General features: G+C 61.6%; 6 protein-coding genes across 6 annotated transcripts; 1 reads left to right on the forward strand and 5 right to left on the reverse strand.

Moving 5' to 3' along the window:
• Positions 1-385: 385 nt before the first annotated feature.
• Positions 386-2,448, reverse strand: VMA13 (H(+)-transporting V1 sector ATPase subunit H; the record flags this gene model as incomplete). The annotated part of the gene is made up of 10 exons (XM_076651040.1): positions 386-506; positions 579-680; positions 769-894; positions 961-1,212; positions 1,271-1,378; positions 1,445-1,577; positions 1,663-1,793; positions 1,861-1,924; positions 1,989-2,250; positions 2,377-2,448. The coding sequence occupies 10 exons, from the start codon at positions 2,446-2,448 to the stop codon at positions 386-388; spliced, it is 1,371 nt and encodes a 456-aa protein (XP_076503457.1).
• Positions 2,449-2,922: 474 nt separating this feature from the next.
• On the reverse strand, positions 2,923-5,460 carry JCM10292_000639 (serine/threonine-protein kinase; the record flags this gene model as incomplete). The annotated part of the gene is made up of 17 exons (XM_076651041.1): positions 2,923-2,961; positions 3,045-3,379; positions 3,484-3,624; positions 3,688-3,697; positions 3,777-3,782; positions 3,840-3,883; positions 3,994-4,125; positions 4,238-4,387; positions 4,446-4,458; positions 4,545-4,555; positions 4,615-4,681; positions 4,761-4,799; positions 4,891-4,910; positions 4,993-5,013; positions 5,148-5,181; positions 5,319-5,334; positions 5,438-5,460. The coding sequence occupies 17 exons, from the start codon at positions 5,458-5,460 to the stop codon at positions 2,923-2,925; spliced, it is 1,101 nt and encodes a 366-aa protein (XP_076503458.1).
• A 376-nt stretch (positions 5,461-5,836) lies between these two features.
• UBC11 (putative E2 ubiquitin-protein ligase UBC11) lies at positions 5,837-6,836 on the reverse strand (the record flags this gene model as incomplete). The annotated part of the gene is made up of 5 exons (XM_076651042.1): positions 5,837-5,887; positions 5,967-6,028; positions 6,092-6,302; positions 6,405-6,519; positions 6,733-6,836. The coding sequence occupies 5 exons, from the start codon at positions 6,834-6,836 to the stop codon at positions 5,837-5,839; spliced, it is 543 nt and encodes a 180-aa protein (XP_076503459.1).
• A 357-nt stretch (positions 6,837-7,193) lies between these two features.
• On the reverse strand, positions 7,194-9,588 carry JCM10292_000641 (fungal specific transcription factor domain-containing protein; the record flags this gene model as incomplete). Its single annotated transcript, XM_076651043.1, has 7 exons — positions 7,194-7,253; positions 7,346-7,980; positions 8,042-8,220; positions 8,280-8,360; positions 8,414-8,435; positions 8,494-9,238; positions 9,502-9,588. The coding sequence occupies 7 exons, from the start codon at positions 9,586-9,588 to the stop codon at positions 7,194-7,196; spliced, it is 1,809 nt and encodes a 602-aa protein (XP_076503460.1).
• Positions 9,589-10,255: 667 nt separating this feature from the next.
• Positions 10,256-12,798, forward strand: JCM10292_000642 (uncharacterized protein; the record flags this gene model as incomplete). Its single annotated transcript, XM_076651044.1, has 14 exons — positions 10,256-10,321; positions 10,388-10,458; positions 10,529-10,540; positions 10,599-10,891; positions 11,025-11,178; positions 11,234-11,344; positions 11,464-11,583; positions 11,651-11,682; positions 11,749-12,040; positions 12,105-12,125; positions 12,188-12,273; positions 12,335-12,365; positions 12,428-12,513; positions 12,581-12,798. The coding sequence occupies 14 exons, from the start codon at positions 10,256-10,258 to the stop codon at positions 12,796-12,798; spliced, it is 1,593 nt and encodes a 530-aa protein (XP_076503461.1).
• A 361-nt stretch (positions 12,799-13,159) lies between these two features.
• JCM10292_000643 (guanine nucleotide-binding protein subunit alpha) lies at positions 13,160-14,813 on the reverse strand (the record flags this gene model as incomplete). The annotated part of the gene is made up of 7 exons (XM_076651045.1): positions 13,160-13,199; positions 13,257-13,655; positions 13,716-13,886; positions 14,084-14,307; positions 14,364-14,442; positions 14,508-14,582; positions 14,716-14,813. 7 exons carry the CDS (start codon positions 14,811-14,813, stop codon positions 13,160-13,162), a joined length of 1,086 nt encoding a protein of 361 aa, XP_076503462.1.
• Between the last annotated feature and the right edge of the window lie 1,481 nt (positions 14,814-16,294).

Genomic DNA, 16,294 nt, shown 5'->3' on the forward strand with positions numbered 1-16,294 from the left:
CCTCGCGTCCGCCTTCGACCTTTCTTCCCTCGCATTCGCATCTCCTCTTTGACTCGTTCTTCCCCCTCCCCATCGATCCCTTGCTCGCCGCGCTCTGCAGGACAATACACCATGTCTCCGTGCCCGCCGCACATCCGTTATCATGTCTCCCTCACTCGTCCGCTGTCGTCGTGTCCGCCTTCTCGTCCGTCCCTCGCAACTCGCAGTACCTCTCGTTTCGCAGCCTGAGCTACCTTGAGCATGTGAGAGGACAGAGACCGACATGACATGCGCGATCGCGCAGAAGGGAAAAGACAGAGCACATCACGAACCAAACTTGAAGAGAGGAAGAGGGTCTACAGCAGACGAAAGCGAGTTAAGGAGTCGCGGCCACGGGCGGAGCAGCTCATGCCCACGCGTGCGACATGAGGCGCTGCGTCGCGACGAGGCTCTGGTACTTGACGTCGGGGTCGCCGTGCGCCATGAGCTCCATGACGCGTGCCTTTGCGCCGAGGTCCTCGATCGCCCTGCACACCACGGCACGGCGTTAGTGACGGAGGCGAGGGAGGTCTTGGAAGCAGAGGACATTGGAAACGCACTTCTTGCCGTTGTCGTGGTACTTGACAAACTGCGCAATGTCGTTTGCCGCGACGGCGAGCGTGAGAGCCTCGGTCGACGACACGAGAAGGTGAACGAGAACTCTGTGCATCGCGTACGAGGTTCATCAGCACGAGCGCGCCAGCTCGTGGGGCACCGGCACCGAGAGAGACCGTAGCGCGGACGACGCACTTGAGCTGCTCGCGGTCCTTGTCGGTCAGCTTGTGCGCGTTGTCGCGCCAGAAGTCGTCGTTCTTGTGCGGCGGCGACCACGTCAGGTGGCCCGTCGCGAGTTCCGACTTGTACTCGTCGTACGTCCTGCACCCCCGCGCGTGCGGCGTCAGCTCGCCAAAGTCGCGAGGAAGGGGGGAAGATGAAGCGCACGTCAAGCCCTCGAAGCTCTTCTTGAGCTCGTCGGCGAGAAAGTCGACGTCCTCCTTGATCTCTTCGTCGCTGAATTTGCGGCCCTGGAGCGTCTGGACGTACGGCAGCACTTTTGCGATGAGCATCGCTGCGAGGTTCTGCTTCGGAGCCTTGGTGACGAGGTTGCGGAATGACGCGACGACGACGCGGATCACCTTCTCCTTGATTGCGCGCTTCGACAGGTCGAGCAGGAGCGGGATCAGGTTGTAGTGCCTGTGTGAGGACGTATCAGCGAGTCGGTCTCGCATGGGACTGCAGGGTTGGCACGCACGAGTTGAACTGCTCAGCGATCGTCTGGTCGAAGGTGAGGAGCCAGAAGCAGAAGCCCAGCTGGTACTGCATCTGTGGCGACGGGTCGCTCCGCAGCAGCTGCACGAGCCTGCCTCGCGCGTCCTGGTCAGCCGGGCCCTTCTTACCCGAAACGATCGTCGCGAAAGCAGCGCACCCTTCGATCACCTTCGGCGCCTTTGCCTCTTGCCCTTCGGGCGCCCAGCACATGGATCGTGCGCGAGCGACGCGGAGGACCGACTCGAGGCATTGCGTACCGACGTCCTGCGCCTCTGGCTCGTTCGGTGACCCTAGTCGGGCAGAAACTTTGTCAGTATGTTGACTAGGCAGGGCTTACTGACTAGGCAGGGCTAAGCGAAGACACCGAAGACGCACGGATGAGGTTGGACAGGTGTTGCAGCAGCTTGGCGACGACCTGATCTGCCGGTTGCGGGTCATACGAGAGGATGGTCGAAGCGATCGCGCTGGCTTTGAGGCGGACAAAATCGTCTTGCGAGTCGAGGAGCCTGTGGGAACAATGCAGGAAGCGTCAGGAACGGGGTTCGAGTCGAGTGGCAGGTGAGAGGGGCGTACTTGAGGAGGGGAGGATAGGGCGAGTCGGGCTGGCGGAAGAAGAGGGAGATGCGCTCATCGCGGTCTGCGGCAAATATGCTCCACGTGAGAGGGAGACCTCGTAGAAGGTAAGCAGAGGAGAGACAGACCCGCGATGAAGTCGCCAAGGAGGACGAGGATGAACTGGAGCGTGTCGTTCCGCGAGAGCTTGTTGAGCAGGCGGATGTACAGTGCAGCGTACGTCTCTCCTTCCTGCGCAGCGTCCCAGCCCGAATTAGCGGTGACCGTGACATCCGCACTGAAGGGGAGCCACACTGCATCGAGGATCGACTCTGCCTTGTCGCGAGCTCCTGCCACGCGCTGCACGAACTGCACGTCGTCTGCGCCGAGCAATCCTGCGCGCTGGTAGCCCTGCAGAGACGGAGGCGGCGACAAGGCGGTGCATGCGGTGGTCGAGATGACGAGGGTCCGGGGCCGCTCTCGTCAGCGCTGGACGGGACAAGGAGGCTCTGGACTGCCCCGCGAGGCAGCACGCACCTCCCAGGGGATCGCCTTTGCGCGGATCTTGAGGCTGCGGTCCGAGAGGAACGGGTTGGCGACGAGCGACATGGCCGCCGGCGACCGTGCAAGCGCGAGGGAGGTTCAGACGCTAAGTGGGGCAGTCCGTGGAGCTTGCAAGATCCTTCCAGAGTCTGGGAGAGCGAGTCTGAGCGAGTGCAGCGACGTTGACGGTCGCAGCCCCGCCTGGTCCCGACCCTCCGCGTCCCCCTCTCGCCCCGACAGCAGGACAGCTTTCTCTGGCGCGTGCCTCATTGTGTGTACTGACAGGCGTACGGAATTTAATACACGCCTGTCGGGCACATGCGCTTTCACACGAAACTTGCCAAGTGTCTCGCCCGAACACACGGTCACTCGCGCGAGGCACGACGGAAGGCAACGCAGTCGTACAGCGAGTAAGAGGGAGAGAAGAAGGAAAGCATAGTGATACAGTACGGCGGTGCAAGACCGGGCGGGGCAATGATACGTGTGAGGTATCGACGACGACGACGACGACGGAAAGCGAGGGTGACCGCACGCGTGAAATCACTGGTATGCAAAGACGGGTGCCGAGTCGACCTGGTTCTGCGGTGACGAGCGAGCAAGGTTCAGCACCGTCGGCTCCCTGCACCGGATCACGTTAGGAAAGGACGAAGCGCAAGACTTACCGCCTCCTCCTCAGCCTCCTTCTTGGCCCTCTCGGCGCGCTCTCTCACCCTCTGCTGCTCCTCGGCGCTCCCCATCTCGGCCTCGGCCAGCAGCGTCGCGCGGCGCGCCTCTCCGCCAGCCTTGAGCGCACCCGCGGCACGGACCGACATGATGGCGCGCTTCCACGTGCCCTTGGCGTTGAAGTTCTTGCGCAGCGACGGGAGCAGGTCGGGCCGCTGCTGCGCGGCGTCGGCCGTCGGCGCGAGCTGCGCGAGCCACGGGTGCTGCAGCGCCTGCGCCGCGGTCGCGCGCTTGGTCTGGTCGATCACGAGGCAGCTCCGGATAAAGTCGCGGGCTATGGGCGCAGACGACGTGAGTTCGAAGAGCTCAGGTCGTGAGCACGGCCGGCGGCGATACCCCGCCCCCGGTCAGGAGCAGTTGATCAGACTCAGAACGCACCCGTTTCGCTAACGCCGGTCCAGTACTCCTCGGGCTCGAACGCAAAGTCGGCGCTGCAGATGGCCTGGATCTCGTCGACCTGGTTGTCGCGGTCGAAAGGCGTGTAGCCGCAGAGGAGGAAATAGGTCACGACGCCCATCGCTGCGCGAGGTGCAGGAAGGGGTGAGCTTTGTGGCATGGGGACACGGGCATTAGGATGCGCACCCCAGATATCCTGCACGTGCGTCCAGTGCGGAGCAAGCGTTGCGAAATCAGCGTTCGCTTCAAGCAGCCGACTCGCGAAGAACACGCACGACAGGCTGTCGGAAGAGCAAAGATCAGCTTCAACACTACAAAGAACGTTGTCTAGCACGCACCTTGCCGTGTCCCAGCTTTTTGAAGATCTCAGGCGCCATGTACCCTGTGACGGGCCGCCATCCGGAGGTCAGTGCGCGCATGCGTAATGAGCGGTGCAGTCACCCTCTCAATCATGGGTCCACCGTGTGCCACACATGGCGTAGAGCGACTCACCCGGAGTTCCGCACGTGGTGGTGAGCGCCGAGAATTGCTGGTCGTCCATGACCTTCGAGAGGCCAAAGTCGGCGAGGAGGAGGTCCGACTCCTCGTCCTTCGAGCGGTACAGCAGGTTCTCGGGCTTGATATCTGCAGGATGAGACGCCAGGAGTAAGCGAAGACATGGTCTGAAGCCACAGCAAAAGGGCCGCTGGTGCAACAGCCCCTGTGCTCGCTCAGCAGTACTGTCTCGCAGACTCACCGCGGTGCACGATGCCATGCGAGTGGAGGTACTCGACGGCGCCCATGACGGTGCGCACGAGTTTCGCGGCGTCCTCCTCGAGGAAGTACGACTTGGCGCAGATGCGGTCAAACAGCTCGCCGCCCTGGCACAGGTCCGTGACGAGGTAGACTGGCGGGCACGACAGGTGAGCCAGATATGAAGCGGAAGGAGGGGAAAGTGGCCGCACGGTTGTTCTGCGTCTATGAACATCCCCCGACAACGCGGGAAACGGTCAGCACAACCACGCAACAAAGCCCTTTCGAGCCCGCGCCGCAGCTCGACGAACCTCGAAGTAGTCTGTATAGCGTTATGCGTCAGCTCAAGATCCTGTGCATCTACGGTTGAGTGTGACGCACCCCAAAGCGTGACGATGTTCTTGTGCCCCTGCGAGATCGACTTGAGGACGCTAATCTCGTTGCGAATCTGCGTGCGTTTCATACGGGAGCGTCAGCTCGAGGCGCTGATACGCTTCAAGCGTGACTAGCAAGTCTTCGAGACGCACCATGTGCTCGCGGCCGGCCATGAGCTTCTTGTTGATGACCTGCGTGTGTCGAGGTGTAAGAGGGAACAATGCACGCTGGGACCCAACCGCGCGGTCTGCGCCGTATCCTCCTACTAGGCTTGCCGCTCACCTTGCACGCATAGTACTTGCCTGCGCGAGTAAACGGGCATGTGAAAGAGAGGTCAGCCTTCGTCAAGTTGACCTCTTTAGGCGTGAAGCAGCTACAACGCACCCGTCTTGATGTGCACGCACTCTGCACGATAAGCACGACGCAGACGAGCACGGAGAATAGCGAAGGAGGCAGTCAGCCTCGGGTCGGTCGTCTCGGAAGGTCCGCCGCGGGCCTGCGACTGCAACCCGGATACAGCCGCAGAAGCTTCGACGCACCCTTGACCACTGCGTAGGTGCCCTGGCCGAGCGTCTGTGTCACGAGAGCGACGTGGGAGCGCGGGGACGGGCAGACGGGGTTCATCAGTACCGACACTCGACAGACTAGGAACAGCAGCATAGGCGGCTGGCATTGAGTGGAGCAGGCATTCTGGGCTCTTTGAAGCTCACCCGGCCGGTCTTGTACCTGTTTGAGCGAGTACGACGGGCGAACGTCAGCGAGCGAACGGCGAGGAGGCGAGACGGCACCTGAGCGTGCAGAACCAGGCTAGCTGCGCTGGGCAACTCACTGGCAAGGGACTGTCGTAGCCATCGTGCTTGCAAGTGGCTGCGCAGGCTGAGGTGCAGGGTGCGAGAGCGAACGAGCGGGGCGGCGGTGCAGCCAGACGAGCAATTTCAGCGCCCTTGACCAGCGCTCAGTAGCGACCTGGATCGGTATATAAAGCTCTAACGAGCCCTTTGAGAGCTTCACCAGATCAGCAGGAGGCCTTGGAGTACTTGCGAAATACACGCAATCCAGAAAAAGAGGCGCGACGCGCGCAGAAGGAACGAATGGGAGGGGACAGGGCAGAGGAAGGAACAAGTCCGGGCACTAATGCAATGGTGGTACAACTAGGTGAGGATGCCGGGCAGAGAGAGAGAGAGTGCGAGACGGAACGAGAGAAGAGGCAGGAGAGCGGAAAAGGCGTCTACTCGTCGTCCTCGAGAGGCTTGTAGTGCTTGGCGAGCTCGACCTTGAACTGTTCCGGAAGAGGCAAAGTGTGAAGTTAGCTAACAGCTCATATGCGGCTGGTGGACATACGATACTTGGGGACGCACCTTCTCAGCATCATCCCACAGGTCTGCAGCCTCGACGTTCAGAGGCGACGCATTGTTCGGCTCTGCACATTCGTATCTCTCCCTTTCAGTGTGGAGTCAGCCGCTATGAAGCCAATGGAGCGCACCTCCGAGGAGCGACTGCAGCGAAACGAGAATGGTCGAGACGCTCAGCGCCGGCGACCACTTCTCCTTGAGAATGTCGAGGCAGATGTTGCCATGCAGGTCGACGTTTGGGTGGTAGCACGTGGACTCGAAGCGGACGGTCGGCGCCTTGTACGGGTATTCGGGCGGGAAGCGAAGCGAGATGGCGTAGGTGTGCCCCTCGTAGACAGTTCCCTGCGAAGCAATCGAGCATGCGTCAGGTTAAGAGCGACATAGCGACAGCAATAGTGGTGCATCCTGCCCGAAGCAGAAACCAGATCGTCGAAAGAAACGCACCTCTGCTCCCTCGAGCCGCCCGACCCAGTACGTCAAGTCCGAGTCGCTCTCCGGGAACGCCGTGATGCCCGCAGCCGGTGGAGACATCATAAGCGACATGAGCTCTGATTGGAGCCTGTGTAAAGCGAGAGAAAGGGGGGTCAGCCAAGCGTTCGGGGAGATGAAGTGATTGTAGGAGTTTCGATGTGGCGCTCTGTTCGCGCAGAGCCTCCTAGAGCATTCAGTGGCGCTGACTTCGAATCCGCTCCTGCCCTGCGGACTCCTCCTACTCTCCCCCGGTGTCCGCCTTCTCATCTCCCTCCTCAAGTTCACGCGACGCGCAACGCACCTCTTCGCGACGCTGGCGGCGTTGCTCGCGCCCGACGCTGCCTGCACCGTTTTGGGACTCTCTGGCGCGGCAGGGAATGCGGAAGTCGGGTTGACGGCGGCCATGCTGGAGGTCGAGTTGAGTGAAAGCTGCTCGAGGTGAGAGTTCAGCCGGTGCAGCCGCGGCGGGCTGGGGTCAGCGTTGCAGAGGCTTGTAGTGCTACGTACACTGAGACAGTCGCAAGCGCAGAAGATGGGACTGCGCGGAAGACAGTGCGGACGAGCCTCGACGCGAGGGATCGGACCGGCGACTCTCTTTCGCTTGCGCGTTTCAGAGCCTCGTGCAGTTGGCCAACATCATTGCTTTTTTCGACGCGCCGACGTGCTGGATACGAAATCTGAGCACGACCAGCGTCTCTATCGTCTACTGTCCGCTTCACGTTACCGACTCGCACCCATCCACCTGTCCCAGGTTTCGCCAGTCTACGCGCGCAAGTCCCAGCCGAGCGCAAAGAAAGAGTTGACATCGACGTCGGGGAAGAACTGAGACGAGCGGATCAACATACGCAGAGTAAGTCAAGCCACGCGTCCTCAGCATGTCGCCATCTCAAGCAAGCAAGGATGACCGAACGCACCACGCCCATGTGTTCACGCGTGGCATCGTAGAGCGACGCAAGGAAAGTGTCGTCCGGCAGGGTGTCACTCGAGGAAGCGGAGGTGGCAAAGTCGAGCAGCTGCGGCTGCAGGAGAGCAGGGTCGACCGGGGCCTGCGCAGCTGGTCCCGGCGTCGTTAATGCTGCATGGTCCTCCCGCTGAGCCCTCGCGAGCGCAAGGAGCGACTCGAGGAATCGCTGGTGATAGAAGAGCGCGTCGGGCGCAGCTGTGGGGTCGTCCTGTTTGCCGTCGCGGCAGTGCAGCCTGCACAGCTCAAGGATGCGCTTCATAGCACCCAGTGCGGCCGTGGCCGAGACTTCGTCCATATTGCTCATCTGCCTCGTGAGGAAGATGGATACATCGGCGAGGTGCAGGCTGAACGTGTCTTGCGAGTAGGCGAGCAGGCGGTCCGTATTGAAGAAGCTCGCAATACACTCGAGCACCTCGGTGGCGGCCTTGACGGCGTCGAGGAACGCCGAACGCACCGTCTCGTCCCGGCCGTAGTGCACCGGGCGGGCTAAAGCAACGCGGAGGCGAACCTCGCAGGCCGTGTAGCGGAAGTGCTGGTCATAGAACGTCATCACGCGGTCCGAGAGAGGGTGCGTAGCACCAGCCTCTGCATGACATGCGCAAGCGGTTCAGGGTGATGCGCAAGCGGTGAGAGAGGATCAGCGCACGCCTAAACGATTGCCACTTTGCGCGCCACGCCTGCTGCCCCGCCGTCAGGTGAGGCAGAGATCTCTCGACAGTGGCGATGGCAACCGCAGTGTCCTGCAGGTCCTCCATGGGCGATGTGAACCGGCTGATGTCGAGCGAGAGCGCGAGGTGTGCGTCGGTGTAGGACGGAAACTGCGGGCTTCGGAACACGCTTCAGCTCACGCATTTTCAAGTGCGAGATTGACAGGCCAGGCGCACTGATCAGTTGTTGCCCAAGCTATGGGGTCAAAGACCGTCTCAGGCTGGATCGTTCGGGGGCGGTGCTGCTGCTCCGTCAGGCTGGTTGCAACATGTCAGAGTCACTCTTAAAGCGGGTTGCGAGACAAGCGCACACAATGTCAAAGCACGTAAGCTCTGCAGGTGCTGCGAGTCAGGCCTGGACGTCCCGCTCGCAAGGCGGAAGGCAACGCACGAAGCCAGGTCCGCTCGCCATTCAGCACGAGACGTGCCGCGCGCTCGTCCTCCGGCAAGGGGCGCTTCAGGCCTTGGTCGAGGCCGAGCTCGATAGCCAGGCGGATGGCGTACCCGATCCACTTGAACGCGGCTTGGTCGCGCGGATCCTTCCAAAAAACCAGCATCGACAAGGCCTGCGCGAGCCCGATTTCGGTCACGCCCTCGGCGAAAGCGACTCCGATGAGGTATTTGGTGTGATTGTGCAGCGCGCGATAGCGATCCGGCATGACGGCGCGAGCTGAAACGGTAAGGATCGTCGAGAACAGCGTGATGCTCGAGTAGTACGTCTCGGAAATGGTGTGTAGCGCAGGGTCGAGCAAGGCGACAAGCGGGTTGAGCGTTGAGAAGTAGTAGTCGAACAGTACGGTGACGGCCTCAGGCGTGATCAGTCCGAGGCTGACAGGATCCGACTGAGTGGCACCGATGGGGAAGGGCGCGTGTTCAGGGGCAGCATTTATACATTCTTCGAGTGGAATGAGGTAGGCCGCGAGGGAAGTGCGAGACCTCGGCGACCGCTGGCCCCGCGTCGGAAGGTGCGGCGATGGCGAGACCGAGTTCTGTGGTGAGGAGTCCGCGGAAAACACTGCAGGTTGCGGAGCTGCGTGTGAGGCGGCGGCAGACACGGGGAGCGGTCCAGGCCAGACATGCTGCTCGTCGAGCGGAATCGAGACCTCGGGCGACGAAGCGTCTTGCGCTGAGTCGTTCTGAATGGCGTTTGACAGCTCGATAGCGTGTAGAGCAGAGCTGTATGCGTAGGGTATCAAAGGGTGCCGGTACAGGTGAATGCGACAGAGACGAACTCCTTCAACTTGCGCCCGCGTCGGAACGTTTTGTACGCGCAGGGAATAGCAAGGCGGATGCACCTCGGACAAGGCTCTGACCTGCCACTGCCATGGCACTTGATCTGCCGGCGTAGTGTACGTGAACACCCCTTATCGCTCCACAAAGTGGCGAGTGAAGGGCGCACCTTGGATGCGCGACAGTTCAGACAAGCCACCTTGACCACTCTTTGCGCTTCGGAGATAGCAGCAGCTTCAATCGCGCTCAGCTCCATGATAGCACAGAGAGGGTCAGGCAGGAAGCGCCAGGCAGCGGAGCACGAGCTAGATCGTGTCGCGAGGAGCTCATTCGGCCGAGTCTCCGCTGGTTGAGGTGCGGAGCAAGGGCGAGTGGGCGGCGGCCCACAGTGCTGAGCAGAGCTGTGGCAAGCTGCCCTCGTCTTTCGCGTCTGCTGTCCCGCGCGAGAAGTGCGGAGCTCAACCTCATCGCCCCGGTCGTCGCCTCGCTGCTTGCCCGGAACCACTGCGCTCCGGCCCTTGCGCTAGCCGAGGATGCCGCGCTCTCACCTACGTCTCGCCGACGACCGGCAGACAACGTATCGCTCGGCGAGACTGTTCACAGTGCTGCTCGGCGAGTGAGCGGCGGCATCGTTTCTGAAACGTTCTGCCTCATCGTGAGCGGCCGACGCAGGACGCCAGTGGTGCAGATGGCTGGAATGCGCCGGCAGCGATATGGAGAACCGCAGAAGTGAGGGGCCCATCGCAATCTTGCTCGGCAGGTTGTCGGCCAAAGAGCGGCGCTCTCGGTATCTCACCCGTTTGTTGCTGCTGTGCCGCGATTGCAATGGCTCCGCTTGTCTGTGCGCTTCTTTCAACGGCGCTCCACGCTCCTTGCTTCTGCTTGCATTACTTCCCGTTGACAATCTTACGCTTGCTGCCAACATGCTCCTCTCTTCCTTTTCCGAGCCCGGCATCATGCGGCGACTGCCCGTGTACCTCATCTTCCTGGTGCGGTCTTTCTGCGACTCGTCCTTGCGGCTCAGCCGGTTCTGACCGAGATCCGGCCGGCTTTAGATGACCCTGATCCAGTTTGGCGTCGAAGGCTCATTGAGCGGGAACATCCAGGCTTCTGCTCAGTGGCAAGAGTGCGTCTGCAGCCTTCTGCTGTTCCAATGTGCTCGTTTGTCGTCTGACGCAATCATCGTCGTCGTCCAGATTTTTCGGCCAGTGCGCTTCTTGTGGTCGTCTCCCTCCATGCACCATCTTCTGACCTGTTCAACTGCAGCCCGCGAGGGAGCAAGCTTGGCATCTTGACAGCCATTTCGACGCTCGGCAACATGGCTGGCAACCTTACAGCGCCGTATTTCACGGACCGTCTCGGCCGCAAGGGCAGCCTCCTGATCGGCGCTTGCGGCACCGTCCTCTTTGTTGCGCTCCAGTCAGCTGCGCAAAACCTCAACTGGTATCTTGCGTCGCGCTTCTTCCTCGGTTTCTTCCTCCTCTTCTGTCACAACGCCTCGCCCGCCTTTCTGTCCGAGTTTGCGCCCACCAAAGAGCGCACTACGGTTCTTTCATGCTGTGAGTTTCAGCCACTCCAGCATCGGGCTTGCGCCCTTTGGCCGCCGCAAGGCGCCGATTGTGCCGTACGGTCGCCTCGCCGTTGCTGGACAGACCCTGATTTCTCCCCTTCATGCGATTCTCACTGTCGCAGACAGCCCCTTCTACTTCGTCGGAGCTATCGTGATTTCGTGGACCTGCTACTCGACGGTCAACTGGACGAACGACTGGTCATGGCGTGCACCCTCGCTCGTTCAGGCCGTCCCGGCTCTCATCCAGATCGCGGCTTGGCCCTTCATCCCTGAGTCGTGCGCGCATTCATGAACAAAATACTGTGCAAAGTTCACGTGTGATCTTTCGCAGGCCGCGCTGGCTCGCTCTCCATGGCAAATCGGACGAGGCGCTTGCGGTTCTCGTCCGGTACCATGGTTGCGGCGTCGAGACCGAAGCCGTTCGCGACACGCTTCAGGACATGTGCGTCGGAGCGGTCACTGACGCCCTTCTGAGCGAAGAAATTGCAGCCTACTTTCGCAGCTCACCCGCGTGGGCTTGGTGATCGGTACTGACCCTCAGCCTCTCCCTCCCTCCGGCAGCACCGACAACGCCAAAAAGCAGCATATCGAGCAGTCGACCAGTCGGTGGAAGGACCTGTTCCAGAACAAGTCTTTCACCATGCGAACCACCATCGCTATGGTCGTGGGTATCGCCAGCCAGTCCGTCCCATGACTCCCATCTCTTCCGCGGGCTTGTCAGCTTGACGCTGACCAGCAAATGACGCAGATGGAGTGGCAATGGCTTGATCTCGTACTATAGTGCGTGTAAGATCCGACTTTGCATTTCCTAGCAGGGCCTAAATCTTCCGCCGCTTTCTTCCGCAGTCGTCCTCATCCTCAACTCGGTCGGCATCACGGACGGCAAAACGCAGACTCTCTTCAACGGCATGCTCAACGTCTGGTCTCTCCTCTTCTGCGTCGTTATCGCCTTTGCTGCGCAAAAGATCGGCCGTCGCCCGATCATCCTGGTTGGCATTTCAGCGATGCTTGCCGTCTGGTCCGTCTTCACGGGCCTTTCCGCGGGCTACGCTCAAACCGGAAGTCAGGCAATGGCCGGTGGTGTGCTCGCCATGATCTATCTCTTCAACGCGGCGTACGGCGCCGCGTGGAGCTCGCTGTGCGTCTCTCGTCTGTCTCCAGCCGCCTAGCCGCATTTTGTTGACGCCAGCGTGCCTGCACAGCTTCATGTACCCTGTTGAGATGTGCGCACACCGCTCACCCGCGCGCAGGGCAATTGGCTGATTTTCGCTGAATCCCCCCGCAGGTGGCCAAGCGGCATCCGCGCTAAGGCGCTCGCAGCGCAGAACGTCATCGACTACCTCGGCCTCTTCTTCAATGCCTTTGTGAACCGTATGTTTCAGTCTTCGGATCCCAGCCTCGCAGCTTCGGGCTGACCGGACTTGCTCGGCAGCCATTGCCATGGACGCGATCGCCTGGAAGTAGTACGTCGTCGCTCCGTCCTGCTGACAGATCGTCATCAGGCTCACGGGACGCTCTCAAACAGCTACACCGTATACATTGTTCTTCTCGCTGCGCAGCTCGTGTTTGCCTACTTCACCTTCCCGGAGACGCGCGGACTCAGCAACGAGGGTGCGTCTCTTCCAATCTAATCACTCGGTGCTGCCTTCCCCCGTACTGATGCCGCATTATCGCGCAGAGATCTGCGACTACTGGGACGGGCAGGTCGGCCCCGTCAAGTGGACCAACGGGCCCAAGTCGAAGAAGCTTCTCCGTGAGTCGCAGCAGATCAGCCGTCGCCGCCGCGCCGCGCAGCGCATCGCGGCCGACGGCACCGGGTCGCTCGAGGAGGACGTTAAGCTTGCGTCGACGGGCAGCAAAGCGGGTGAGGGCGACGCAGTGGTGGTGCTGGTTTGAGAAGGCTGCTTCGTCCTTCTCCTCGTGTCCTTAACTTTGACTATCAGAAACCCTCCTTCTACGTTCACGTATACTGTCAGTATCTCGCTATAGAGCGTTCCTCGCCGTCTCCTGTTATCGTCATATCTGTGCCTCTCTTCCGCTGACGAGGCAAATTCTCAATAAGCCTCGTGATTCAACTGCTGCCACGAGAGACCGGAAACACAGAAACAGAGCAGGGAGATGGGCGCTGCATAATCGAGTAGAAGGGTATCGACGACAGAGCTATGTGCAGAGAGGGAACGAGCAAGGGCTGCGGTGCGAACATGCGTCAGGGTGTGCAAAGGAAGTGACGAGACGAATACAAGAGGGAGGAGTGCGATCAGAGGAGGCCGACTTCGCTGAGCAAGCGAGTGAGGACCCTGCGAGCGAGACTGATCAGCTCAAGTAAGCAGGAGGAAGCGCATCGAGACACGCACTGGTCCATGACAGCGGCAAGCACGACCCTCGCCTGGTTCGTGTCGGTGGCGCACGTCAAGTGTACATACAGCCCGCGGTCCTTGCGCGGGTTGAGCGCGATGAACTTTGCGCGCATGTAGTTCTTGGCCGCCTCGAGGTCGCGCGGCGGGCCGGTGTAGTCGGGGAAGTAGGCGCCGAGGGGCGGGCCGGCGCCGAGGATCTTGTTGGTGAAGAGGTCTACCTTGTTGAGCATGAGGACGAAGGCGGACTGGGTGAACCACCGGCTGCCGGCGATGCTCTCCCACAGCATGGTGGCTTCGGCGAGGCGGTTCACGGTCGAGTCTTCGAAGAGGACCTGGTCGTACTCGGAGATGGCGGCGACAAACACGAGCACGCTGACGTTCTCGAAGCAGTGGATCCTGCGTGCCGAGGCGGGTCAGGCGGGACATGCGGGAAGGAGATGACCGTCGGCAGCATACCATTTCTTCCGCTCACTTCGCTGTCCACCGACGTCGAACACCCTCAGCCTGTGCGCTTTGACGGCAAACACCTCCTCGACGATGCCGGTCGAGCGGACGCGCGTGCGCAGGATGTCCTGGTCGGTCGGAACGTAGCGCGGCTCGCCGAGGCGCGGCATCGCGTCGAAGAAGCTGTGTTGCGGGGACGGAAAAGTGCATGAAGGAAGTCAGCGTGAGTAGCGCAGGCAGAGGACACGCCAGCGAAGGAGGAGGGCGCCGCTCGATTGAGAAGGCCAGATCGCTTCCGAGGGGAGCGCCGCGTGCAAGGCTCGCTCCTGCCGCGAATTCCGGCGGCTGGGTGACTGAGGAGAAGTGCAACCGCGACTCACTACTGTGCGCTGTCGTTGAGCTGGAACTGCGAGCTTCGCGCGACGACTTCCTTGGTGGCCGGTTCCGCCCACAGCGCAATGATGGCGTTGCGCACTCCCGGCTCAATGTCGCCCGTGCTCGGGTCAGTTGCGTCCTCTGAGTGGACCAAGAGGAGGTATTCGGCCGTCGGGATGTGCTGTTGTGGAAGTGCGACATTGCAGACCTCGAAACCGCGAATGACAGCCTGTGAAAGCGGACGAGTGAGCACGCGAGTGCCACGAGACTTCTGAAGATGCTCGCCTGCATGGACTGCAGCGCGTTGGTGAAGACGATCTCCTTATAGTCGTGTCGCTCGCGGTCCGAATACGGGTTGGCGTACCTGGACGGACGCTTCCGGACTCAGTCTCCTTGTCTGATCACGGACGCAGCAACTCGAGCACGTACATGAGGCGCATCTGCTTGACGAGGGTCGACTTGCCCGACTCTCCGGCGCCGAGCATGAGGCATTTCACCGTCTTGCTGCAGCGATGGGGAGCGAGCAGGTCAGCTCTGACTCTCGTCCTGGCGGGCGCCTCGTGCGCCGCTCCTCTGACTGTGTGTTCAGCGTGGAGGATTCCCGGGTTAAGGCAAGACAGAGACGGCGGGGACTCACGCCTCTTCCTGGCGGGCTCTGCGCAGCTCTGCGTCGATGGCCGCGCTCTGCTTGTTCTGGTGCGCCTGATCGGCGTCAATCGACTGGCCGCAGCCCATCTTGCACAGCGCGTGGTGCGGGGCTGGGTCGGTGAGGGCGCGGATGGTTCGGAAGGACGAGCAGGAAGTGGGGACGAGGGCGAGGCGCGAGGTGCTGCGGGTGGTGCGGGCGTGCGAGGCTGTGCGCCCCAAGGCAGTGAACGGTCAGCGCCGGCCTCGACTAGCTCTCGAGTGGGAGGTGAAGCGCGGCAGCCTCGCCGCAAAGGCAGGAGCGCGGCGTCAAGCTCGCTGCGAACAGGAGACGCGAGCGGAGCAAACGCACCCGCGGCGATCGCAACGCGCCTGCTTGAACGAGTCCGACTAGCGAGCCAGGCAGCAGCAGCGGGAAGCGCAGGGCTTCCAGTCAAGAATGGCGGACTAGGCGAAAGCGCTCGTGGCTCCGCTCGCTCAGGCCACTTCTCTCGGGACGGCGGCGTGCACACACCTCGCTCGGGCAGCTGCCGACTCCTCGAGGCGGACTGAGAATAGAGCGGCTTACTCCCGCCAGCACGCACCTCGCGCGCTCCCAAGCCCCGAGCAGTGGTGAGCAATGGAAATAATGGCGTCGGCGAACAAAGGGACGACAGTCCAGTCGACAACGCACCCGGATGCCTCGCGCTCCTCGCGTCGGAACAGAACTTCCCGGCGCGCTGTCTGGGCCATTGTGCAATTGCGAGTGTCACCTTCCTCGCCCTACCGTGGTCTTCGTGTCGCAGCCCCTAGCTGGCCACCGCGGCAAGTGCTCGCCCCCTCCCGCGTCCGCGGGCCCTGAGTACGGCCGCCCACCTCATACTGGCATGGCAGCGGATGCTCAGGGAGCGGCGACATGGATGCATACGCCCAGTCATGGCGCAAAGCATGAGCATGGTGAGAGAAGGTCGGTTTCCCCCTCCTCGCCTGTCCTCAGCTCATTCCAGCGAGAGCGCCCCGCGGTCGCATCTGGAGCCGCACAGGGTGGGCTGAGCTGTGCTGTCGCGTTTCTGAACAAGCCATTGCATGAGCGGGCGAAGCCATGCGCGGCATCAGGCTGCCTGCCATCGTCGCCGACGAGGGAGACCTGCTGTCAAACGATTCGTAGGCATGCAGCGTCGTTGTGGACGGTCAGCACCGTGTCGAGCTCGGAAGAGAGAGCGGGAGCAGCGCATCATGCCCGTAGCACAGCAATAGCACAGCGAGAGAAGCGGAGAAGGACATCAGTACAGAGACGCGATCGTCGCGAACGGCGACTCGCAACCGTGTGTGTCATTCACACGCACCAAGCAGCCGCCCAATCGTATCGAGGCTCTCTGTAGCGCTCACAATGCAGTGTGGTACGGCGGAAGATCTGACGACAGCCTGGCCTGGAGGGGCAGAGCGGAAGAGGCGGCGGGGCGCTCCTAGGCGGCGCGCAGAATGACTACAGAGCCTTCACGGCCCCTACCGCGGCCAGAGTGACTCGTCAGGGCGTGCGAGCGGATGTGTCGACCGGGAAAGGAGCGACTCGATTTCGCCAGGCCTGCTCC

Source organism: Rhodotorula paludigena, assembly GCF_050403205.1.
Source record: "Rhodotorula paludigena JCM10292 DNA, Rt_paludigena_JCM10292v1_ctg44, whole genome shotgun sequence".
Taxonomy (NCBI): domain Eukaryota; kingdom Fungi; phylum Basidiomycota; class Microbotryomycetes; order Sporidiobolales; family Sporidiobolaceae; genus Rhodotorula; species Rhodotorula paludigena.